Source organism: Saccostrea echinata, unplaced genomic scaffold, assembly GCF_033153115.1.
Source record: "Saccostrea echinata isolate AGI-Se365-2 ecotype Australia unplaced genomic scaffold, CSIRO_AGI_Sech_v1 ptg000002l, whole genome shotgun sequence".
In the NCBI taxonomy this organism is placed as follows: Eukaryota; Metazoa; Mollusca; class Bivalvia; order Ostreida; family Ostreidae; genus Saccostrea; species Saccostrea echinata.
The window spans coordinates 3,494,093-3,521,346 of NW_026889751.1; the positions used below are offsets into that span (position 1 = coordinate 3,494,093).

General features: G+C 32.7%; 2 protein-coding genes across 3 annotated transcripts in view; one reads left to right on the plus strand and one right to left on the minus strand.

The window, feature by feature from the left end:
- Positions 1–12,525, minus strand: part of LOC133205312 (disks large homolog 5-like) — a 36,306-nt gene extending 23,781 nt beyond the window's left edge. Inside the window, exons 1-2 of one of the 2 annotated variants that reach the window (XM_061341098.1) lie at positions 12,116–12,525; positions 11,721–11,753 (exon numbers count right to left, since the gene is read on the minus strand). In XM_061341098.1, the coding sequence (XP_061197082.1) occupies positions 11,721–11,753; positions 12,116–12,407 (325 nt within the window). In that variant the 5' untranslated portion in view covers positions 12,408–12,525. The remainder of the gene's footprint in view (positions 1–11,720; positions 11,754–12,115) is intronic. The other variant, XM_061341106.1, reaches the window with a different exon arrangement.
- Positions 12,526–14,409: 1,884 nt separating this feature from the next.
- Positions 14,410–27,050, plus strand: LOC133205369 (vitamin K-dependent gamma-carboxylase-like). The gene is made up of 16 exons (XM_061341172.1): positions 14,410–14,497; positions 14,698–14,861; positions 15,218–15,373; positions 16,674–16,839; positions 17,277–17,355; positions 17,454–17,560; positions 18,442–18,605; positions 18,852–19,033; positions 19,290–19,427; positions 19,861–19,992; positions 24,043–24,197; positions 24,389–24,567; positions 24,807–24,937; positions 25,548–25,695; positions 26,442–26,595; positions 26,703–27,050. Exons 2-16 carry the CDS (start codon positions 14,714–14,716, stop codon positions 26,833–26,835), a joined length of 2,172 nt encoding a protein of 723 aa, XP_061197156.1. The 5' UTR covers positions 14,410–14,497; positions 14,698–14,713; the 3' UTR covers positions 26,836–27,050.
- The last annotated feature ends 204 nt before the right edge of the window (positions 27,051–27,254 follow it).

The following is a 27,254-nucleotide window of genomic DNA, read 5'->3' on the forward strand; positions in this document are numbered from 1 at the left end:
TTCATCATATGCTAAAAGCAATTTATTGAATTTAAAAACTTTGGAAATATAGACTGCATTCTAACAATATTTGATATGTGAGTACAATTTCAAGGGAGAGAATACAAATCATATTGCATTATATCATATAATGGATATCTAGCACTTGATCATCTAATTTTGTTATTATTAGCAATAGCCTTGACAATGCTAAAAATCAATTTTGCTAATAATTAAAAAGCATAAACAATGATAAATAATTAAATATATAGAGGGGACACTGTAAATTAGTTACCTCTAAAGTACCTAAAAAATTATTATGGTAATAATAAATGTTTGTGCACTTTTCACATAAAGTGGCTAATAGAATTTGCCTATCACTAAAATAACCTGTTATACATTACTAGTTCTTGTAACCACAAGATTAAAATTTGAAAATGCATGGATTGGGATTTTATTAAAGTAATCTAAACATGACCATGATGACTGCAGGAGAATTTTTTTTTCAATGTCAATTATCTATGTTTTGTTAGCCTTTAAAAACCAATCCCTCCTTTTCCTTGAATTCCTTCACATTTCTCACCCAATAAGATTATATGGGATATATATCAGAATATAACAATGAGAGTAACTTCATTTTAAACCCCTGCAAGGCTAATTTACTGTAAAATCTTTGTGGGGGGTAATACATTTTCCTGTAAGATACAGAAACTGTTTACGTATATATACTAACCTGGAATTAATACCAGACAAAGATGGATCAACTTAATTCAGGAAAAAATTACATGACCATTTTTTGCTTCTTTTTTTTCACAAAAATGCATTATAATTTTTGGAAGAAGAAAAATTTGACTGCTTTTAACAAATTTTCTTTAATTTAAAGATATTGTTCTGCGGCATTCACTGTAAAGCAGAGGGGTATTTAAATTCCTTGTTAAAATAATGCTTCTGTGGCTCCCAATTATTTGTACTAAATCATAATACAAAACAATTAAAATATAAAAAGCAGCAAAATGAGGTCAGATGGTTGAGTAGTATAAAACTTTATTGTTCTTACCAAAAATTAGGGTTGGAGGATGGGGGTGGGCTAGGAGGGATTTTGCACTTAAACATTAAATGTTCCTTTCTTCATAACTGATTAAATAATATTTAATATTTAAGCAATATACTTTACAACATGATCAAGATTTATAAAACTTTTCATTATAGATCATGGAACATAAGTGAATCATTGTTTCACATTTTACATAGCTTAAAGGAAAACATAAATTTGTTTGTGTGTTGATCTTCTGGTCAAGGATTTTGAAAAATAAAGCAAAATCAGTCAACCATAGTAAGAAAAAGTGGGTCATAAATAATGCACTTCATTTTCAAAACAAATTTTAATGTATATAATTGAAAAAATAAAGTACTTAGAAAACTTGACAGATACGGTTGGGAATTACTAGTCTCTAACTTACCTATGTCAAGTGTTAGATGAGTTGATATTTATAGCCAAAGGTCGTAAATGTAAATAGTCAGGTAACAATTTCTGTATCCTCCAAACTGACACACAAAAAACATACACACAGAAGTCACAACAACACAATTTAGCAAAATCTCTTTCAAGAGATGGCTGGTTCTCACACTTCTTGGTCCCTGGGAAAACTGATTGAGCCAGTGGGGAATGACCAGGAATGCTAATGTGTTACCTCTGACAGGACTAGGTTTGACACCGTGGTTCTGGTCTACTGCCCCGGTAGAATGATAAAGCACTACAGCATAGCAATCAAGCATACAGGGAAAGGCAAGTGACCCCGATACACCACTTGGAGACAGATAGGCACAGCCCCCTCCTGTTAAAGTATAGGAGGGTGGGGTGAGGTAGATTAACAGCTGTGCTCTATATTTCATCTGGGTGGCCCTACAGAAAGTTAATAATCTCCTTCTTCATATGAAAATTAGTGAAGAAAAACAAAGCCTTATCTCAAGTGATAGTAAGGGGTATAAAATTTTATAAACAATATCCCAAGTGTCCAGATATGACACAGATTTATGATGGCATCTAGTGTCTCCAGACAATGGGGTATAGTGACTCTGCCTTGTAACCTATATGGGAGTAATTAGGATTATTCATATACATGACCATACATGATCCTCTGATGCTAACAGTGTGTAAAGAGTCTGATAATATGACAGGCATCATTCTACCACATCTGTCTTATCATTAGCTGTTCTTATCCAGAAGTGAATCTGCTTCATACTGTGCTAGTGCTAAATTTATAGTGTATGGGTCAGTTACATGGAAAAGAATTGCTAAAATAATATTTTCCCATCAATATCATTTTTTAAAATTGCACTTTAACCTTTTTTTTTTAAATTAAAAGCAAACATCAATTGTTCAAGTTTGTTCTACAAATGAATCATAAATATATACCTACATGAAGCATGCATTGACATCCAAGTCAGTAAACAATCATTGAGGCATGCTATTAACAGCCCTGAGATATTTATTATTTATGTCACCCTCTAGGTTTTACTACACGAAGAACAGGTAAATACAAACTTCTATCTAGTATGCTATGGATAGTGTCCTAGGCTAATCAATCATAAAGTTTGGACATTGCACCTATGACTGACACATCCATTTACAATCATAGCACTGATTTTCACTTGTCTATAGCTAACTGCTACATTAATACTGTTCTGTGTATTAAATCATACTGGACATTAATGCAGGAGGACATTAGCTACATTTTTCTTTGATGAAACAATATTTATAACTATGTATAAACAGAGTTGACATGCAACTGTTTCTTTGTTGAGCTTTTAAAATACAGCTGCTAATGGTCACTGCAGTTACTGCACTAGTACTTTAATTTCTGAATGACTCAACATCAACTAGAGCATAAAAAGTTCCCATAGTTAGGGTGTATACCACATTGAATAATTATAGAGTTTATCAACATATATAATAACAGTTGTTTTCTGGTTTATCACAGTAAACTGTTATTTATTTTAGGTTCTCTGTCAATTTCATAGACCAATTAAAGATTTGTCATGTTCCTGTGAAACCCACCTATTCTACATTCTCTAGGATATCAATTTTTGCCTCTGTTCAAATGGTGAATCATTTTCCCACTCAGACAGGTGAAATAGCAGGTTACTGGTCTTTACTATAGCACAAAATCTGAGCAGTCAACTCTTCAGGACCTGAGTCCAGAGTATGTTTTATGTCCCAGCCCCTTCAAGTGCCGAGTCAGATACTTTTAACACTTACTGAGACAATTATTTAGTACCTATCATAGACTTAATGTCTTAATATTCCCTTCGCCCACCCAATTAAAACTTAACATACTGAGTAACATTTGTCATTTTATATCATATGCCATTTGTTGTACTGTTTCCCATACTCAAATGAAGTCCATTAGAGGTATTTGTATGTACTCTGGTGATTCCTCATCTTGAAAAACTGTGATGTCTGGCAAACAAAAAGGCCCATGGGCCACAATGCTCAGCTGAGTAATCTTATCTTGGCTGTTCTTCAAAAGTTTTTTTCCCCTCTTTATTTCCAAGAAAAATTTTGACCCCATATTGTGGCACCACCCTAGCACAAGGGGTTGATTTAATTTGTTCACTGATTTAAGAATCTTTTTATTTTAATGTGTACTGTGAAATCATTAATTTTCTTTCAGGGGGGTTAAATTTTCATTGTTTTCGTGGTAAGAAGAGACACACAAATTCATATCCCCCACTAAATGTTAAAATTTCATACTACAGTGATTCTCCTTTAACCACGAATTCAAATTCCCTCAAACTAGTAATTTTTCCTTCAACCACAAAAATTTGACCCCTCAAAAATAAGTGACTTTACAGTATTAGACTAGTCTTGCCCAGCTACTCTTGAAAAGATTTATTTTTTTAATTAATTTTTTTTTTATATATTCTCAAGAAAAATTTTGAATCTCTGTTTTAGCTCCATCCTAGCCCCAGGGGCCATGATTTTGAACAAACTTGAATGCAAACAAACTGTTCAAATTGATGACTTATCATGTTACTGCTGCTCTTGAGATTTTTCCTATGCACAGTGTTTTTTTTTAATATTCTTTTGTTCAAATAAACAGGAAAAAATACATCAAATCATTGACCACAACAGTTTAGTGCTTTACATCTGAACCTGCAGCATTTGATAACAACTTCTGGCAAAAAAGCTTTTGAAGTACTTTGTTTATGAATAAATTTATCGATTAAAAACATATTTTACAACAAGCTATCCCGAAAGTAACATGTAAGCTTATTATAGCTATATGCACTTGAGAAGTAGTCAAGTGGACACTGAGTTACATCACTAGATAATGACCGCAATACACGTAAAATCGGAAAGTGCCCCTTAAAAGACTCTTCACACTTGCGTGGCTAAAACCACTGACGGACATAAAAAGGCTCTGATAACAAGCCTGTATATACTTATATTAAGTACTCAAGGATATGTGAACTATAATGTGTGAACATAGTTACTGAACATAAGAAACAAATATAGACAACTTTGACATCACTTCAGTCTCGAAGCACTTTAATAATTTATGCCTTGTTACAATTTTTTTTTTCTAAATAAGTTGACTTCTTCGGCAAAATGTACTAGAGTAACATTTTGCTAGTTTGATAGAATATTCATAATAATATTCAAAATTTTAAAAATAAAATATTAATATCTCCTCAAAATATACCTAAAGGGAGACTTATTATATATATATATATATATATATATATATATATATATATATATATATATATATATATATATATATATATATATATATAGCACTAAAAATGACCAATGACACGAACAATAAAAATTGTCAAATTTTCGGGACGACCTGTCCCTTCCTCAGGACAAAGAAAAAAGTTAAGAAGTCATAAAAACAAAGGAAACAGAGAAACAAAAACAACTAGCACTACTAATAAACCTAAACTACCAAACACTAAATATTTACAGTGTTACATCTTTAATTTGAAGTTCATAAACAGTTGTGAAGAAAGAAATCCGGAGCGCTATGAATTGCGTCTGGTCTATCGGGTGTACTCTGGTGAAGTGCGATTTTCATAATTGAGCGAATTAATTATCGCAAATTAATTAAACCATGTAGTAAATCGTACACTGTCTTATTCTCTCAAAATAGCGTAACTGTACATGATAAAAAGAAATTAAAGAAAGAATATATGGAAAGGCAATTTTAAAATATGAATTTGGATATATTATTAAATTTGGAAATCGGATAAAAGAAATAAACAAAAATGTAAGCTATAAATATTTGGGTAGGTTGTTCCAGAATTGCTAATGCAAATAGAGAGAATGAACTTGTTTGGTACAATCCGGTATTGGGTCTAGTTCACGTTCATCCTGGTGATGTCATTTAGTTTGTTAATACCATTAGGGCGGAATTACTTCAGCCTGTGCATCCAGAACTTTTCCTTGCCTTTTCTCTGAGCGTCTGTCCATCTTGGATTATGGTCTATAACCACTACTGTCATGTCCTCCCATTTGTGACCTTCAACACTGAAATGTTCCGCAACGGGTTCATTGAGTTTTTTGGTCTTAATGGTAGAACGGTGATTATTGACTCTCCTGCGGAGATCTCCTGTTTCACCAACATACTGTTTGGAGCAAACTTTGCAACTGATGAGATAAATGCAGTTGTCTGTTTGACATATATATATACATATATATATATATATATATATATATATATATATATATATATATATATATATATATATATATATATATATATAAGACAAATCTTAGTCATATCCAAAAGCCAAAAGATATATATACACTGGAGCTTTGTTGACAGCTATACACCAAGGGGAAGCTTATGGAAGATCAGATTGGGTCAGTTCAGAGGACTATCTGCTTCTTTTTCAAACATCAGTACTAAAAGGCAAACAAGGTCACCTTTAAAAAATTGTTTGGTTACCCTCTCCCGACCAACTGGCTAAAAATGGCCTGATTCAAGACTTTTTTTAACCTCCAGGAAGCAATTATTATTATTATTTTTTTTTTTTTGGTATTCTGGAAAAAAGATTTTAAAAATTTAGCATTGAAAATGAACTTTTCTGAGAAATTTTTTTTTATCTCACCTCACCTCACAAATTTTTTCATCCTGAGTCGGGAGAGGGCAAACAAACATTATTTTAAACTTGGCCCAACAACAAAATAATAATTAAAAAAAAAAGAGAGAAAAAAAGGCCCATGGGTCACAAGGCTCACCTGAGTCACCATGGCCATGCTGTTCTTCATCAGCAGATTTCCTATATAAATATTTGATCACATATTGTTGCCCCACCTTACCCCTGAGGGTCACAGTTTGAATCCACATTACCTGAGGATGCTTTCATTTAAATATGACTAATCATTGCTTTGCTGTTCTTCTTCAAAAGATTTTCATCTTCCCATATATTCCTATGCAAAACTTTGATCACCCATTGCAGCTCTACCAAAATCTTGGGGTCTTGATTCAAACAAATTTGAATCTACCCTACCTGAGGATGCTTCCATATAAATTTTACTAATCATGGCTTTGCTATTCTTGAGAAGATTTTTTAAAGATTTTTTTCCTATATATTACTAGGTAAACTTTGATCGCCTATTGTGGCTCCACCCTACCCCGGAGGTCATGATTGGGACAAACTTGTCAATGTATCTGCACTTTACCTGAAGATGCTTCCATATTTATAGGAGTATCATGGCTTTGCTGTTCTTCAAGAGAAGATTTTAAAATTTTTTTCCCTATATTATTCCTAATATGTTAAAGTTTGATCTCCTATTGTGGCCCTGTCATACCCCCAGGGTAATAATTTGAACAAATTTGAATCTCCACTACCTGAGGATGTTATCATATTTATATGACTAATCATGGCTTTCCTGTTCTTGAGAAGAGGATTTTTAAAGATTTATATATATACATGTATCCTATGTGAAAGTTTGATCTCCTATTGTGGTCCTGCTCTACCCCTGGGAGTCATGATTTTTGAACAAACTTGAATCTAAACTATCTGAGGATGCTTCAATAAATATGACTAATCATAGCTTAGCTCTCCTGTTCTTGAGACGAAGATTTTTTCCTATAATTCCTATGTAAAAGTTTGATCCCGTCTTGTGGCCACCACCCTTTAACCGTTGGGTCATGATTTGAACAAACTTGAATCTACACTATGTAATTAAGCTTTCACTTAAATTTCATCATTTCTTGCCCATTGGTTTTTGAGAAGAATATTTTTAAAGATGCCATTAATTTTCATAAATTCTTCATTATCTATATAGCTATCCTTGAAAGACGACATGGTCCTTCATTTGAAGAAACTTGAATCTCCTTCACCCAGGATACTTTGTGGCAAGTTTGGTTGAAATTGGCCCAGTGGTTCTGGAGATGAAGATGCAGTCATGAAAAGTTTATGACAATAATGCAACAATGACACACAACGTTGGGACAAATTTTGACCAGAAAAGCTCACTTTAGCCTTCAGATCAGGTAAGCTAAAAAAAAAACAAACAAACAAACAAAAAACACCCACCCACCCCTCAAAAAAAAAAGAGAAAAATAAAAAGACACAAGGAAAGGGAATGCTATGGATTTTACAGCCAAGGTTAAAAGTTGTATATATATGTACTAGGGAAACAACTCTGCTGATGATGTCCACTAAGCACATAGGAAATTAATAATTGAAAAGGATGCTCTCAAAGCAAAAGATAATGCTGAAAAAACTTAAGGAAATCCATTAAATATTCCAACCACATTGTTTTACACATTTAGAAAGGAAAGAGCATAATTACTAAATCAAGACCTTGGAAGAAGAGACAGTTTAAACACATAATCACTAGGTACTCTAGTATACTCCTTGTGGATAACCCCAATTTTAGGAATTGATATTTTTTTTTAGTATTTTCAAAACCATGTACTCCGGACCATTATTTTTCTTGTCTTTTAATACTGGTGCATGTACTCAATGTTAGCATAAAAGAGTTGTCTTCCTTGGCCCATATTGACTCAAATGAAGAATGAACATACTTGTTACTTGTGTAAATACATGAAAAATAAGAAAATTTTCTGAATGTAGTCCCCCTACCAACCTCTATTAAAATAAATTGTCATACATAAATTACACAATACATTTCAAAATAAAATTTGAATTACTGGTAAAGTTGTGTGTTTGATAAACTATATTTGATAATTAACTGCACCATTCAATTAAAAAAGATGAAATACCAGGTATTATATTTTATTTTATTAAGTCTTAAAAGCTACCCTTAAACAAATTTTCAATGTCTAAATAGGTAAAAAAAAAAAAGTAGACAAGCTTGAGATATTTGTCAACAATTTGAAGAAAGTAAAACCCAGACAGCGATTTATGTTGTATTGGTCAGCTATTTTTTCATATGCAAACATGAATTTCAGACATTTTATATCAAAATGTAACATAGAAAATACTACCGGTAGTTACTACATACTAAACACTATATGGTAATAAAATGTAAAACTGGATTATTTCCCCTTAATGCCTCTTGCTATGCTGAGCAGATCTTTTTTAGTCCAAAAATAAAATGATAAAGTGACATAATTCAATTTTGCACTCACAATTTGAACAAAAGAATGATTTTATTCCATAAATCAATAAAATTTTGAACCAGTGGTATTTTTTGGATAAATGCAAAGTGGAAACAATTAAAATGACACTTACAATATCACTAATCTAGGCACTTTTTTGTTTTATATTTTTGGGTTGCTATTAGATGTATGTCTTGAGCAATAATGATAATAAAATGTTTGAATCACTGTGACAATTAAATATGACATCATAGGCATTAGGGTTATTGGGGGATGGGGATGGGGTGGGTGGGGGTTATGTGTCATGATGAAAATTTGCATTTTATTAATAAGTTCTCAGTCATTTAATCTCAAAGAAAAACTTATCAAAGTCTTATCTTATCAATCTTAAGTAACATTAAAGGCAGCACTAAGTTTTACTGGTAAAAATAATTTCCTAATCATGATTCACATATATCAGCCAATAAAAAATATTATCTAAGCAATCAACAATCTTGAGTCTAGACAGGCTATAAACTTGCCCTTTACAAGGAAATAGTATTTTTTTAAGTCTAAACTTCATTTTGCTATATACATACAATGTCATTTTAATTATTATAATGGAGGTAGGTTGAATGAATATAGGACTTAAGAGTCATGATATAAAAAATGAACAACAAAACACATATCGTTATGAAAATGCAAAGTTCACTGAATTCACAAAAAATTAAACTGAGGATGTTCACTTTTCAGGGTCAAATGATTATTTCCATTTCTGCTTTTTCACTTGACATATTGTTATTTTGTTTTTAATGCAAAAGTCCCCCCCTGTGGTTGAATTGTATGCATATGTATGAATTAGTATACAGAGAGATAAATATGTGTCATCAGGTTTTGACATAGGTAAAAAGGAAGTACAGAGAATAACTTGATGACAGCTCTCAAACGATGACCAACAGAGACTTCATTTTTTGACAAGGAAAGAGTCTGATAGTATGTTTAAGCCCTCCTAACATTGAATCTCCTTTTAAAGCACATTGAAATGACAATTATTGACAGCTGGTTCACATCTGTGGACTACCATTGATCATCTAAACACACTACTGTCAGTCCAGGCTTTGATGGATATAACTACAAGTTTCTTGTGAAATTTAAAATGATCAGCTCTACCTTGAAAATGATACACTGATCATGTTAGAGTGTGAGGAAGAATGACAGAACCAGTATAAATAACCTGGTCATTGGGTGCTTTTTAATTAATTTTACATATTCTACGCTACCTTAATACATGTAGTATAATAATGACAAACATAAATTTGTGGTATCAAATGCATACTTTTACACAGGTATTATTAGTTAGAGGTAATTATAACTTCAGGTTGACCTATACTGAAAGGTACTCATGTGATTTGGCATGCCATGTGATATTCATGCTAATGTGTACAATACTCTTTTATGTGCAATGAGTAAGTGCACATATACTTTGAATTACAAAGGTAAATATTAACATACTGTGCACATACAACAGAATCAGCTGATCAATATAAACTACCTGTAAAAAATAGCTAACTACTACCTGTAAAAAATAGCTTTTATTTAATTTTGTCTGAACAAACAAATTTATCATCTAGTTGCGCAAAAGAACAGGGTGTGTGCAATCTTATATGTCAAGACACATTTGTAATTATCTTCGATCAACACTTTACAAAACAAAGGCCTTATCACCATTTTAATTTCTTTATTCCTCTGGCAATACTGTGTGTGCCACTGTCAAGGTTTGGGCCTTATCTTTGATTAAAGCAGGACATGAATTCAATAGGGTGGTTTTTGGTAATTAAAAGTGCAGTGTAATAGGTTGAAGCACCATGCTTGACTGGTCCCTACAATATATTATCAACTGTCATACGTCTATGTCTAGTTGTCCCACTACCGTCACAATGTACCAGTTTAGTTCAGTTTACTGTGCACTACGTACCACTGAATCATTCATCAGACAAAAACAAAACACACCAACAGTACAATGAATTCACAGAAATAAAGATCAAAGATTTTACTTTTCTTACATGACTTATTTTAATAGATAATAAACTTTTTTTTTAAGTTGAAGTCACATGGAATAAGTTTTCTATCATTTATCTTAAAGAAGTGAAAAAAGTCTTCAATGTAATAAATTGTTAATCAAGGAGATTCAAACAAAGGACTGGATATACCGGTAATAATGAAGTTGAAACAATGTACATGTACTACATGTAATGTGTTATTTGAACATAATTTCAAATCGTCAAATTTATAATTTCCTGATAGGAAATTCAAAGAACAGATATTAATGAATAAATAATTTGGGTAAATGTTATCAGCTCATTAATCTTTTCTCTGTTTATTTAAATTCAAGTTCCAATGAATTTAAAAAGAAAGTAAAGGTTCATTAATTTGTACTGTAGTATAAAACAGCCTAATGAATGCAGGTTAAAAATGCTCACGTTTTAAATTTAAAAACAATATACAGAACACTTCAACAAAAGTACCAAGAGGCATATAGATCTGTCAATGTGTCACTCTAATCTATTTTAATAACAGAAATAAATGCAATGATGTTAAAATGTGTCTTATTTCCTTTCTTTTTTTTTTCAGTGTATATTGCACACTGTGTCTATTATTCATATGGGCAACCAAAAGCTAAGGTTCCCAAGTTGAATTTCTATCCCCCCCCCCCCATCCCACCCCCAATTATCTCTATAGCCCACACCATTCTTATAAGCATCTCAATTCTTTACATTCAATCAGGATATGAATGGCTTTCTGTATGTCTGAGATTTTGTAATGTTCAGGAATGCTGACAAACTCTTCAGGGAAAGTTCTATTCAAAACTAATGCTTCATGTATGATTTTCCAAAAGTTTGGTACATAGACACTCATTTCTTGTTGTTTTTTTTTTTTAAATAGTATACAGGGTTGTCCATAAGAATTGAAATAGCAGGGGGCATTGATTGATTGAAAAAGTAGAAGGGGGGGTTGGGGTTCCTCCCCTAACAGGGGGTTGAGGGGGAATACCAGAATAACCAGGGGATTACGCTATCAATCATATCAAGCAGGGAAATTCCCCAACCCCGGGTCTTAGGGACAACCCTGGTATATATCCACTTAGTACTTGTACCTACATTTATAAATAGAACTTACTTCTGAGATACAAGATGTCCAGAGGGCTTCCTCCTACAAATGTTTTATAACAACTTATAATTAAATTTCAATGATATATATACAGTATTTGAAATGAATTTTTGAAGTGGATTGCAAAGTTTTGATATCTTTTTCATGACATCAACAGTTTCCTTCAAAAAACTCCTAAAATATGGTCTTGAAACAAGACTTCCTTATATAGAGATATCCATGTTTACAGGTTTTATATTAACTTCATTATTTCATTCAATGCAAATCAGAGTGGTGTATTGATAATAGAATATCAATTTTACTTGTGACCTTACAACTACTTGTTCTGCAGACTTGTCTATAACATGATGACATTGAGAAGTTTCCTTTGGCACATGTATTGATTAGTCTGATAAACGTCTCACCTGTGCGTGGATCCCGGTGATTCTGTCCAAGAAACATTGCCGTTAGTAATTGGGGATATGTGGACTGTAAAGCAAAACACAAATTCTGGAAAGGAAAATCGGGTTTTTGTTGGATAATTTCCAGTAGTTTTTCGACCTTTTCATCGCCTCTGTGGTGTTTGTTTATTTCCAATATGTCATCGGTCGCAAGCACTTGAGCGCCTTGTAAAAACGGGTAGAGTCTATCGACTTCAATTGTGTTGACAAATTTTTCATGATGAATTTTTAAGAGTTCCTTGTACCTTTCCTCCATGATGTGTGTCACAGGACATGCTACCGATCACACGCCATTAAAATGTATGTTGACATTACGAGTTGAAACGATCCACTTCGATTTCAGCCATGTTTGATCTAACAATGCTATTTCGAGCAGCTGATTGGGGGAACCTGCCGTAGTTTCGTATTTGGTTTGAAAAAAAAGTAATTAATGTAACTTACAGTTGACATTACAGCATTCACACAATAACGAACTCAATTCATATTTTTTAAAAAGATACAAAAACATCTAGCATATTTTTTCTCGAACAAAAGTTTGTTTACAATAAAAAAAAATATATATATGGAAAGAAAATCGGATAAACATTACATACACATTGGTAAGTCTTTTTTTTAAATGAATTTAACAGCAAAGAACGAGAAATTGTGAAAGAATGTGTTAATTATCAACCCGAGAATTTTTTAATATAAGATAACAATAAATGAATTTATAAAAAAAATTAAAATGAAATAGAATAGAATAAAATAAAACAAAACAAAACAAAACAAAACAAAATAAATAAATAAATAAATAAATAAATAAATGAATAAATAAATAAATAAATAAATAAATAAATAAATAAATAAATAAATAAATAAATAAATAAATAATATTTGATCTATTTAGACTCTCGTTATATTTTACTTAATGATATTAAATTAAATGTTAAGTCGAAAGGTGTTTTCTGTGAAATTTTACACCGCAAGATATGCTTATACTATGACACTTATTAATAAGAAATCTTTTGAAAAAACATTATACCGAAAAACAAACAAAATTTTATATGTGACTGGACAGAGAGATGTTGAACCCTATGGCACTGGCGGATTTAGAGGGGACCCAGGGGGGCCGCCCCCTTTTGTTTCCAAAATATACAGAAGATCTAATAAATCAATTTTTTGATGTGGCCGTGGGCCCCTACCCCAACCCCAAACTGGTTGGAGGCCCCCTTTTGAAAATTCCTGGATCCGCCACTGTCCTATGGTACAGGATGCTTTTAAAACACTTTAATAGGTGCCAATAAATACAACGATGCAATGTCTGAGGTGCAAAAGACTACTACATTTAGAAGATTCTTCATTTGCTGCAATGAAAATTTTGATCTACTAAAAATGAAGAGTGATGAACTAATCGAAATTAAAGTCTTGAAGTTACCCCCCCCCCCCTTTTCATCTTCAGAGTACTTAGTGTTATGACCTATGCACTATCTTATCCTCGATTGTAGATATTATTGTGCCACATGCACCTATTAAGACATGTATCGGAGGATATATTTTAGACAAGGCATGAAAAAGATTACTATAAGATTAGGGACAAGTTCGAATTCACGACTATTGAACATGCTGAATGTATATTTTTATTGCTTTATGACTGAAAAAAGATTCCATATTCCTTTGTAACAAACAGGAAGTTTACATCACATGTGTCTGCAAAAGAGTCGCTAGCAGCCTAGCAGGTAGGGAATGTGTAAAGATTTAATGCAAATTTATGAATTTAAATATTTTTTAAATATTATAAGCTAAGAGTACATACTACATCCCTTATGCATACCTTTGTAAAAAAAACAATTAAATCCTGAGTGTTCGAATTAAAAATAAAACCCTTCATTTGTTCATCTTTCTTTCATAAAGTTTAATTATATATAATACATTTTTAAATCAAACTCAATAATAGAGCTTTTGAGTTTGTCAAAATTCACCATTTAGGACTATATCCTTTTTTGTTTCATTAGTACATTTTATCTGACTTCAATTGACAGCTTATTGATTTTTTCCCCTCATTTCATTTCATGTCTCAGTCGAGACGGAGCTGCGATCACGTTTTGAATAAAGAAGCCTTTCTGATGTATGTTTGGACAGATTAATATCTCAGATATGGCAATCCCAGCAGCTGTTTGTGAAACAATTATATACATGCATTGATAATGTTAACAGTGTAAGATAATGACAGTGAAAAAGCAATAAGTCAAGACTATTATATTGTCATTTTTCAGGAAAGGCATTGAGTAATGGAGATGCAGAACAGTAAATGAAATTGATGCTGGGATTACATAGTACCTGAAGCAGACGAGGTGTTTTGTACAGCCTGTGAGTACTATAGCTAGCATCTCAATCTGAATTACAGGTAAATATAATTAAGATAATAACTATAAATATAATTTAAAGACAACGTATTATGCCAAAGCACAAAAAATGTATAATATTAATTGGTATATATGCAGTAAATTACAATCATGAATATTATAAATGTATAAATTCTACACTTTTTCTTCTTGATTGTTTTACAGAGGAATTGATGTAAAAATGAAGAATAAAATTGATCCAAAGCCAATGAAGATGCCAGACAGACATGTGGACAGCATTAGAGATATGACATCACTATCGACTCTTGTTAGATATCTATGTCATCCTACTGACCCAGCTAATCTGGCAGTTCTAAGGATTGCTTTTGGTAAGGATTATAATCTAAACCCCATGTGGATTAGCTAATCAAACAAATATACATTTGTCATTTTTATTAGTTACAGATCATTATGTTTAACTAGTATTTGCACAGCATTCACTATGAATTATATAATTTTGATAACACTTGATCACCTATTTCCTTAAGAAGCTGAAGTATGACACAGTAGATGAAGAGATTTAACATCATCAGTTTGCACTTTGCCATAACAAAGAGGACCTTCATGTTTCTTAGATTTAAGTGTTAAAATGTTCAGTAAAACCAAGGAACTTTAGACCAGTGTAATGGTCCATGAGCTTTTTTAAAGATGCAGTGGAATAAATGTTCTTGATATTCTTGTTAAGGAATTCTGATGATGGTTGATATACCTCAGGAGAGAGGGATGTCTCATGCTGATGTCAGGTGGGGCCGACAAGATGTGTGCAGGTTCCCTCTCTTTTCTGCTCTCAAAGTGGCCCCACTGGAATGGATGTATATTATTTATCTCATCATGTTTATAGGTAACTGATATATATCCCTTTTAATATTGATTCAGCTGTGTTTTATGTCTTTAATTAAAAGAAAAAAGTCTTCTTTTTTTTGTCAAGGAAAAGCAATATACATTTTCAGAAATTAGATAATTAGCCTTATACCAAACAGTAAAAAGTGAATTGTATATGTTATGGAACAAGAATTAAGATGGAGGATACTTTCACTGAGTGTATATTTTTAGCTCACCTCGACGAAGTCGAGATGAGCTTATGCTATACCCCCGGCATTGGCGTCGGCATCCCGGTTAAAGTTTTAGGAGCAAGTTCATTCCCAAGTAACTATAAGCCCTACCTGGACCAAACTTGCATGGATGATGCATCTAGGGATGGACACTTTCAGACTTGTTTGGGATTCTGAATCTGACCTATATTTTCCAGATGAGTGACCAGGTTAAAGTTTTTGGAGCAGGTCTATTCCCAAGTAACTATAAACCCTGCCTGGACCAAACTTGCATGGATGATGCATCTAGGGATGGACACTACTACACTTGCTTCAGATGCTGAATCTGACCTATATTTTCCAGATGAGTGACCAGGTTAAAGTTTTCAGAGCAGGTACATTCCCAAGTAACTATAAGCCCTACCTGAACCAAACTTGCATGGATGATGCATCTAGGGATGGACACTACCACACTTGCTTCTGATGCTGGATCTGATCTAGATTTTCCAGATGAGTGACCAGGTTAAAGTTTTCAGAGCAAGTCCATTCCCAAGTAACTATAAGCTCTACCTGGACCAAACTTGCATGGATGATGCATCTAGTGATGGACACTACCACACTTGCTTCGGATGCGGGATCTGACCTAGATTTTTCAGATGAGTGAATTTTAGCCATATCTTAATCAAATAAGCATGTATGATGTATCTTAGGATGGACACTTTCAGAATTGTTTTGGATTCTGAATCTGACCTATATTTTCCAGATGAGTGACCAGGGTAATGTTTTTGGAGTAGCTATGTAATATTATGGCATGTTATGATTAAACTTGCATGGATGGTGCATCTAAGGATGAAAACTTCCAGACTTGCTTTGGATGTTGGAACTCACTGACCAAAATTTTCTTTATTAGTAAACAGGATAAAAGTTTTTTGAGCAGGTCTATTTCCAAGTAACTATAAGACCTTCTTAAACCAAACATGTATGGATATTGATCTTGGGATGAACACTAACTAAAAAAAATATGATGTGAGATTTGCCTTACTTGTAGATAACGTTTGTCGAGGTGAGCTTTGTAATCTTTGATTACCTATGTTTTGATATTTTAAATAGGTGCCCTTGGCATAACATTGGGGTTGTTTTACCGTACCAGCTGTTTACTGTTTTGTTCTACCTACTGGTATATATTTCTTCTGGATAAAACTGCATGGAATAATCACTCCTACTTGTATGGCCTAATGGGAATTCTTTTAATGGTAGTCGATGGCAATAGATGCTGGTAGGTTGTGTTTAGTGGAAAAAAGTTTTCTTTTTATGATACAATTTAAACAATAAACAAAACTTTCTTTGTTAGGATAGTAATTAACTTTGCAGCTATTGCAGAAAAATTGATAACCCGCATAAGCAGGTTATGTCCATTTTTCTTATTGCTGCAACCATTAAATCCTATCCTAACAAAGAAAGAAAGACATTTTATTGTTTATATTCATGTCTGTACTATTAATATAATTATTAAGACAGTAATAAGTTATTTAGCTAAATAATTTTCCATATATTTTAAATTTCTGAACAACTCATTTGTCCAAGCTTATAATCAGTTCAAGAGGTACTACCCATCCAATACATTTACCGGTAGTTGATAAAATGTTGGATACTTAAAGCTGATTATTGCTATTTTGGATACTGAAATTAAATGTTTGCTTTCTATTGCTACAGGTCATTAGATGGTCTTCTCAGTTGTTCCATCAACAATTCACATGTACCCTGGTGGAATTACTTCATCTGTAGAACACAGGTACACAATCTTTCATCATGCTAACTTTGAACATTTCATTGTCTGTATACAGTGTATGTATTGCACAATGACAAGTATTATAACCTTTTGTCTTACAGATTTTTCTTGTATACTTCATTGCTGGGTTAAAGAAGCTGGACCTGGACTGGATTTCTGGATACTCCATGCAGAGGTTGTCCAGAAATTGGGTGTTTGATCCATTCAGGTATTTCATGATCCAAATATTAAAGAATGTGAATTTCCATGTTATGTCCTAAGATGACACCAGCTGATAGAAGACAAAGGTCTTGGTCATTACTTAAGAAATAAGGCATCATTTTAAAACTTTTATGAGGATGTAAATACAGGTTGGTCACATGATCAAATCCCATAAAGCCCTTCAGGCTTTATGGTAGATTTGATCATCTACCAGTCTGTATGTACATTCCAATAAATGTTTAAAAATGACACTTTATTACTCATACAGTTGAACTTCAGTATCTCGAACACTGATATCTCGAATACCATGGATATGATTTTGAAGTTCCAACCCCTTATTCTTTAAGTATTTTACCCTGGATATCTCAAATCTTCGGCTATCTCGAAGTTTTTTCTCGGTCCAATTTAGTTCGAGATAACAAGGTTTGACTGTACTGGTATTTACATTTGTAAACTGATTTATAAGAAATATTTGCGTACTTAGTTTGAAACCCATGAAATAATTTTTTTTCTCAAAACTCAACTGTATCAATTGAATGCGTTGAACATGTCAACCACTTATACTGTCACTGTGAAATTATGTCGATCATTTATGACTTAACAATGAATTTATAGTCATGTGATGAACCTGTTTATATGCAGGCTTAAAAAAACCTTGTTCAAGTAGTGTTATACAATGGAAAACATTTACAAATGTAAATATTCATTGTACAGATGAAATGGCATGAAAGATGAAATCAAATGGCAGCTAGTGTCCAAGTCAATATAGAAAATTTGCATGTCAAAATCTAGTAGAAGCACATCATTCTACATTATACATCTACTGCTTCTGTATGAGGTTGGTTTTAACAGAGGAGTAGATAGATTTGTTTATTGTTTCTCTTTAAGGTTGATTTTGACAGATGAGCAGATAGACCTGTTTATTGTACATATAGGAGGACTTACTATTGATCTGTTTGGAGGAATCCTTCTCCTGTTTGACAGAACTAGACCCCTGGCCATTTTCTTTTTGTCATCATTTCATCTCATGAACTCAACAATGTTTTCTATAGGTATTTTATCAATGCTCTATTGAAATGATGGTCCTGTAAATATATATCTTGTGGAAATGTAAACAGTTTTATTATTTCAAATGAAAATACATTGGTTTGATTGGTGCATATAGTGTCTAACTTGAAAGATAATGAGATTCTATATACTGGTACATGTATATGATTTTTCTAGGGAGAAAAAAAAGTATTCTTGTGAAACATTTTTTTTGAAAGTTTAATTCATGTTCTAATTACATGTAATTAAAGGTATGTTTCCATATGCCATGCTTGCCACACTGCCTTTATTTTGTTCTGTGGATTGGCCCAGAAAGATTATTCCCCGACTGCCAAAATGTCTTCAAATGTTCACACCAACAGACTCAGAAATCCAGCCTAGTTCACACTGTATTTATAACAAAGAAGATATCAAGCCTGAGGAAGACAAACAGGTATTAACATTAAAACATACAACAGATGGCTTCTTATCTGTATGGAAAGCTACTAAATTGCTTAATTGTCAATTGTAGGATTGTCATAACCATAACTTTAAACTTATATTCATGTACTATTTTAGACTTTTCAAGAATTTTTTTTTAATTATTATTGTATGCTACAGATGCATGAGCAAGTTCAGTAAGTTGGGAAGCTGTACAAGATAAATGACTGTGTTTGAATTGTTTTAATATTTTAGAATTTTCTTTTTAGCGTAAAGGATCAGTTACTTCATATTCTAAATCACCCCCACCTACCTCCCCCTCACTTGTTCATAAGCTGGGGGTAACCTTTACAGTTCTTTATATTGGTGTACAGTTGTTCCTGCCGTATTCTCATGGAATTACAAAGGTAAGCATAACATGACACAAAAGTTTCAAGTGTTACAGTACGGGTCAAAGTTATACTGAATGCTTTTATTTACTGGATAAAATCTTATAAAACATACAACGATCCACAAAAAAATAGGGGGAAAAATGTGATTGTGTTTCCACTTTGGGATGTACTGTATATGGAAATGATCAATTATGATACAGTTGAACTTTGGTATTTCGAACACTGATATCTCAAATACCATGGATATGTCAAGGTGATTTGGAAGTCATAACCCCTTTTTTTTTAAGTATTTTTTAAGGTTTGACTGTAATAATATGTTTTTTGAAAATGAATTCACAATTTAAGAATCAGGAGAGATAGTAAACTGTAAGGAATATAATACTATAACTAATTATATAAGTTAAATTCATTAGGAACATGCTTATATGGCAATTTATGTTTGATTTAGGGTTACAATAATTGGACAAATGGGCTTTATGGCTACTCCTGGGATATGATGGTCCATTCCTGGACAACACAGCACATAAGACTCTCCTACAAAGACAAGATTTCAGGAAAAGTGGGATATCTGGACCCTAATGTTAGTATATCTGGCGATTTATTTACAGTATAAAGAGTGTGGCTCAGTGTTAGTATATCTGGTCATTAATTTACAGTATAAAGAGTGTGGCTCAGTGTTAGTATATCTGAGGATTAATTTACAGTAGAATGAGTGTGGCTCAGTGTTAGTACATCTGGGAAATTAATTTACAGTATAAAAATGTGGCTCAGTGTTAGTAAATCTGGGGATTAATTTACAGTATAAAGAGTGTGGTTCAGTGTTAGTATATCTGGGGATTAATTTACAGTATAAAGAGTGTGGCTCAGTGTTAGTACATCTGAAGAATAATTTACAGTATAAAGAGTGTGGCTCAGTGTAAGTATATCTGTGGATTAATTTACAGTATAAAGAGTGTGGCTCAGTGTTAGTTTATCTGAGGCTTAATTTACAGTATAATGAGTGTGGCTAAGTGTTAATATATCTGGGGATTAATTATACCCCCGCTCTGAAGGAGAAGGGGGTATATTGTTTTACCCTTGTGTGTCTGTCTGTCTGTCCATCTGTCTGTGTGTCTGTCTGTCCATAACAAATTTTGGTCACAGTTTTTTCAGCAACTACTCATTGCAGATGCTTGAAATTTTAACACACTCTTTGTTTAGGCATGCCATATGGTGGGATTCATTTTTGTACGAATCTGATGTCAACTTCCTGTTTATCTGTGTGTCTGTCCGTACCATACATAAAAAATTTTTGGTCGCAGTTTTCTTAGCAACTACTCATCGCAGATGCTTGAAATTTTAAAACACTCTTTGTTTAGGCATGTCATATGGTGGGATTCATTTCTGTATGAATCTGATGTCAACGTCCTGTTTATCTGTGCCTATGTCCGTACCATACATAACAAATTTAAGTTGCAGTTTTCTCAGCAACTACTCATTGCAGATGCTTGAAATTTTAGCACACCCTTTGTATAGGCATGCCATATAGTGGGATTCATTTTTGTACGAATCCGATGTCAACTTCCTGTTTATCCTTGCATCTGTCCGTACCATGCATAACAAATTTTGGTGGCAGTTTTCTCAGCAACTACTCATCGCAGATGCTTGAAATTTTAACACACTCTTTGTTTAGGCATGCCGTATGTTGGGATTGATTATTGTACAAATCCGATGTCAGTTTCCTGATTATTACTGTGTCTGTCCATAACTGAACTTGTGTATTCACATCAGAGCGGGGGGTATTATTAGTGAGCATTGGCTCACAGTTTTCTTGTTTACAGTATAAAGAGTGTGGTTCAGTGTTAGTTTATCTGGGGATTAATTTACAGTAGAATGAGTGTGGCTCAGTGTTCTTACATCTGAGGATTAATTTACAGTATAAAGAGTGTGGCTCAGTGTTAGTATATCTGGGGATTAATTTACAGTAGAATGAGTGTGACTCAGTGTTAGTACATCTGAAGAATAATTTACAGTATAAAGAGTGTGGCTCAGTGTAAGTATATCTGTGGATTAATTTACAGTATAAAAGTGTGACTCAGTGTTAGAACATCTGAGGATTAATTTACTGTATAAAGAGTGTGGCTAAGTGTTAGAACATCTTGAGGATTAATTACAGTATAAAGAGTGTGGCTCAGTGTTAGTATATCTGGGGATTAATTTACAGTATAAAGAGTGTGGCTCAGTGTTAGTATATCTGGGGATTAATTTACAGTATAAAGAGTGTGGCTCAGTGTTAGTACATCTGAAGAATAATTTACAGTATAAAGAGTGTGGCTCAGTGTAAGTATATCTGTGGATTAATTTACAGTATAAAAGTGTGACTCAGTGTTAGTACATCTGAGGATAAATTTACTGTATAAAGAGTGTGGCTAAGTGTTAGTATATCTGGGGATTCATTTACAGTAGAATGAGTGTGGCTCAGTGTTAGAACATCTTGAGGATTAATTTACAGTATAAAGAGTGTGGCTCAGTGTTAGAACATCTTGAGGATTAATTACAGTATAAAGAGTGTGGCTCAGTGTTAGTATATCTGGGGATTAATTTACAGTAGAATGAGTGTGGCTCAGTGTTAGTATATCTGGGGATTAATTTACAGTATAAAGAGTGTGGCTCAGTGTTAGAACATCTTGAGGATTAATTACAGTATAAAGAGTGTGGCTCAGTGTTAGTATATCTGGGGATTAATTTACAGTAGAATGAGTGTGGCTCAGTGTTAGTATATCTGGGGATTAATTTACAGTATAAAGAGTGTGGCTCAGTGTTACTATATCTTGGGATTGATTTACTGTATTAAAGTGTGACTCAGTGTTAGTACATCTGAAGAATAATTTACACAGTATAAAGAATGTGGCTGAGTGTTAGTATATCTGGGTATTAATTTACAGTATAAATTGTGTGACTCATTGTTAGTATATCTGGGGGATTAATTTCAAGTATAAAGAGTGTGGCTCAGTGTTAGTACATCAGGGGATTAATTTACAGTATAAAGAGTGTGGCTCAGTGTTAGTAAATCTGGGGATTAATTTACAGTATAAAGAGTGTGGCTCAGTGTTAGTATATCTGAGGATTAATTTACAGTATAAAGAGTGTGGCTCAGTGTTGGTTTATCTGAAGATAAATTTACAGTATAAAGAGTGTGGCTCAGTGTTAGTTTATCTGAGGATTAATTTACAGTATTAAGAGTGTGGCTCAGTGTTAGTACATCTGAGAGATTAATTTACAGTATTATGAGTGTGGCTCAGTATTAGTATATCTGAGGATTAATTAACTTTATAAAAGTGTGACTCAGTGTTAGTACATCTGAAGAATAATTTACACAGTATAAAGAGTGTGACTCAGTGTTAGTATATCTGGGGGATTAATTTCAAGTATAAAGAGTGTGGCTCAGTGTTAGTATATCTGGGGGATTAATTTCAAGTATAAAGAGTGTGGCTCAGTGTTAGTATATCAGGGGGATTAATTTCAAGTATAAAGAGTGTGGCTCAGTGTTAGTATATCAGGGGATTAATTTACAGTATAAAGAGTGTGGCTCAGTGTTAGTACATCTGAGAGATTAATTTACAGTATAAAGAGTGTGGCTCAGTGTTAGTATATCTGGGGGATTAATTTACAGTATTATGAGTGTGGCTCAGTGTTAGTATATCTGAGGATTAATTTACAGTATAAAGAGTGTGGCTCAGTGTTAGTTTATCTGAGGATTAATTTACAGTATAAAGAGTGTGGCTCAGTGTTAGTACATCTGAGAGATTAATTTACAGTATAAAGAGTGTGGCTCAGTGTTAGTATATCTGGGGATTAATTTACAGTATTATGAGTGTGGCTCAGTGTTAGTATATCTGAGGATTAATTTACAGTATAAAGAATGTTGCTCAGTGTTAGTATAACTGGGGATTAAATTTCAGTATTAAGAGTGTGGCTCAGTGTTAGTACATCTGTGAGATTAATTTACAGTATAAAGAATGTGGCTGAGTGTTAGTATATCTGGGGATTAATTTACAGTATAAAGAGTGTGACTCATTGTTAGTACATCTGGGGATTAATTTTCAGTATAAAGAGTGTGACTCAGTGTTAGTTTATCTGAGGATTAATTTACAGTCATATGAGTGTGGCTCAGTGTTAGTATATCTGGGGATTAATTTACAGTAGAATGAGTGTGGCTCAGTGTTAGTACATCTTGATGATTAATTTACTGTATAAAGAATGTGGCTAAGTGTTTTATATGATCAAGTTGTCAAGTGAATCTTTCCATTTTGAGGGTATATACAGACACACTACCAATGTTGTTTGAATTGCATTCTTTTTTGCCACTAGACTATGCATATGCATACATTGTACTTAAACATCACAACATACTCTCTGCATTATAAATAGGTTTTAGCAATATGAAAAATTAAAGACTTAGTGCAATTTTTGGTATCCAGAGAAGAACAAAGATTTTAATTTTTGTATAATTTCACATACTTCTATATTTCTTATTGATATTTCTAAAGATTTCATTCATAAATGCTTTGTGTAGATGATGATACATGTATCTCTATTGATGCTTCCTCTATACTGTCATACACAATACACATACTTTATTTTGTGGCAGGCATTTGTTGACAAAACAGGAAGGCGGTGGAGTAGTCATGGTGATATGGTGGTCCAGTATGCACACTGTGTGGCAGACATCTTAAAGAATTATAACATGTCAGTGGAACTCTACTTTGACATTTGGAAGTCAATGAATAGAAGATTCCAACAAAGGTTAATATTTTCTTTCATGTATCGGTATTTGCAGTATCAAAATGACAAATAAATTTCGTTACAGTCAAAAGTGATGACAGTATTTAAAGTGAAATGTTTCAACTTTGAGATGACTTTTGTGAGTTTTTGTCATTTCTTTCCTATTTATTTTTTAATAGTAGTAGGTACATATTTTAATGTGTATTTTACAGAATATTTGATCCAAGGGTAAATATTGTGGATGTTGAGTGGTCTCCCTTTAGGGAAGTTTCCTTTGCAATGCCTCTTCTGCTTGATTTATCACCATGGCGATCAAAGCTTGCAGAGATGGAGAATGAATTGGTAGACACATCAAACTACACAGATGTGGTTTTTGTGGCTGACTTTCCAGGTAACCCATTTAGTTTATTAATTTTTTTTCTAAACATAGTTTGCCAATTAACAAGGACTGTTGAAGTGCAATTTTACTTGTAATTCTGGTTCAAACAACAGTGACAGATTTTGCAGGTCTCTCATATTCCAAGTCAAGTTTATCATGGGAAAAAACCCCACAAAAAGTATTTTTTATTCAACCACAGAAAGGAGATGGGGAATAATTTCAAAATTAATATATAAATGTTTATATAACAGGACTACATCTGGAGGCTTTCATACAAGAAGATCTAGGTAATACCAGCATCACCCTGCTATCAGGCAGTGTCGTTGTTGAATTTGTAGACAAGAAAAAGAATGTCAGCTTAAATATTGGAGACAAAATTCAGGTAAGTTGAACAACTTTTCTCTGTGTCATTTCATGGTAAAGAATATTTGTAATTAGAAAACAATGAAAATTTATCATATCTCAAAGAAAATGTAGATAAATCATAAGAATTGTATAAGGGATTTATTTTTAATTATGCCCTCAGATGAGATTTCATGTTGCCTTATTTTTTGAGACACCTGATCATAGCATTGTATTTATTCACCATGAAGACACTTTTTTTTCAAATCCTCTGTTTAATAAATAACAAGCAATACATGTTTAACTTATTATTGACAGAAAGTTTATTTTTTTGCTTTTTATTTTTTGCAAATTATGAGCAAGTAAAATGCTTATGAATAAAATGGGATTTGCAGTACATGGAATTAAAGTTAAAACCATCCCAAGCTAATTCATCTAAATGTTTTTATATCTAATCACCTTCTGTAATGTAAGGACAGAAGTTTAAAGGGTTCAGGATTTAAGGGTTAAATTGGACTCATTTGCCATCATGAAGCCCCCCCCCCCACCCCCCCACCCCCCTTCCAAGCAAGCAAAATTCCCCAAATGATTGGTATCATTTAGTAAAATATTTGAGTTTTAATTTAAAAGATGTGTTGATGTTCTTGTAGGTGCCCCCTGGAAAGTTTCACAAAGTTTACACCGTGTCTGAGGGACCCTCCTGTTACATGTACATTTACGTAAACACCACTCATGTTGAAATTATGGAAAAGGTGGAGAAAGTTGAGAAAATAATGAGTGATAAAAACATCAGTGCAGGTAAGCAGTGTAGATTGTTTGCAGTGTGTAAAGAATGAAGATTGCTAGAAAAAAAAAATTAGAAACATAATCACTATACAGGGTGTAACGATATAACTGAAGCCTTTTGTGATATATCATGATACTCTGTAACTCCATCATGATACAAATTGCAATATTTTACCTTTAAGAATCTTTTATAATTTGTGTCTTTCTGTTCTGAATTGAGAAACTCTCTATCACGAAGTGAAAGGATAATTTTTTTTTTCAAAAAAGGAAGATTAATTATTAAATAATTTTCATCAAGTTCTAGCATTAATAAATTCTGAAACTCAATAATAAGCAGCAAAACTAAATTTAAAAAAATTGCCTTTATTAATAGGTTCAACTAAGAATAAATAATACAAATGTCTTATAATGTTAAATATCGCAATACATAGGGGAACTGCAATAAGGATACTTGTCTCATTTATCAACTTTATCTTCAGTTAAGTTGGACAAGTTAAATTTTCAAAAAATTATTCTTTCACATATATATCAAAATAATTTGGTAAATTCCAGGTAAATCCCAGATGGAGACCAGACTATAATTGCTATCCAAATATATTTCACATCTATTGTTCTATACCTAATTATCAAATGTGTGCAAAACGGGAACGCAATATACTTGTAAATTGTTTACACCCCTAGTGATCAGAACTTTATAAGAAATGTTTGAACTCTGAACAATTTTGGGCATTTGAAGCAGCAGTGTAGTATTATTTTAGCTGCAGCTGTCAAAAAGGGGATGTCTAGACATGACCCATTGGTTGAAGATGTAAAGCAAGAGATGGAGAGACGAAAAAAAGAGGAAACAAAGAAAACAGTACTGGAGAAAGTCAAGGAATTCTTTACCAAGAAAGTTAGCCTTATAAATAGAAGGTAATATTTCTCAAATATAGATAAATATATAAACCACTTACATTTTAACTACAGTTAAGTTATATGTAGCATGACATGTACAATTTCTGTTAATCTTAATTGAACAGCTGGACTTTTTTGCTGGGAGCATTGGAAAGCATAGTGTTTCAAACATCATTTGATGATTTTCTGAATATGACCTACAGCAAGGAGCAAGAAGCCAAATCACTTTTACCAGAAACTGTGGAAGTAGTGTCTTAGAAGTACATCTGTACTTCCATTTTATATAAAGTTCTAAATACATGTACTACATTAAAGGGATATACATGTATACAGGTACATGTACATTTACTAGCATGTATAATTTTTTAAGATTTTCTTTCTATGGTTAAAATTGATCTTTTTACTTGTGCCATTTTTAGCAATGTATTCAATTTATTATTTTTTTTTTTTTTTACATACACTATATTTCTTATAAGTTGAAATCAATTGAATGTGATGACCTCTTTTTATATTAGATTTTTTTTTGTTTCTCAAAAGCAGTCAAACTGTTTTACATTAACTTTGATGTGTATTTAGACATACATTGTATGTTAGTATTTGAAATCCATATACATGTATTTATATTATTTTGATCAATGACATTAAATATTTTGGTTGTGAGTATGTGTACTAGCTAA

Bases quoted from the DNA above. Each gene is read 5' to 3' on its own strand.
- LOC133205369 (XM_061341172.1), top strand. From the start codon at position 14,714: ATGAAGAATAAAATTGATCCAAAGCCAATGAAGATGCCAGACAGACAT. The intron at 14,862-15,217 runs GTAAGGATTATA...ATTCTTGTTAAG, and splicing joins AGTTCTAAGGATTGCTTTTG to GAATTCTGATGATGGTTGAT. The intron at 19,428-19,860 runs GTAAGCATAACA...TGTTTGATTTAG, and splicing joins ATTCTCATGGAATTACAAAG to GGTTACAATAATTGGACAAA.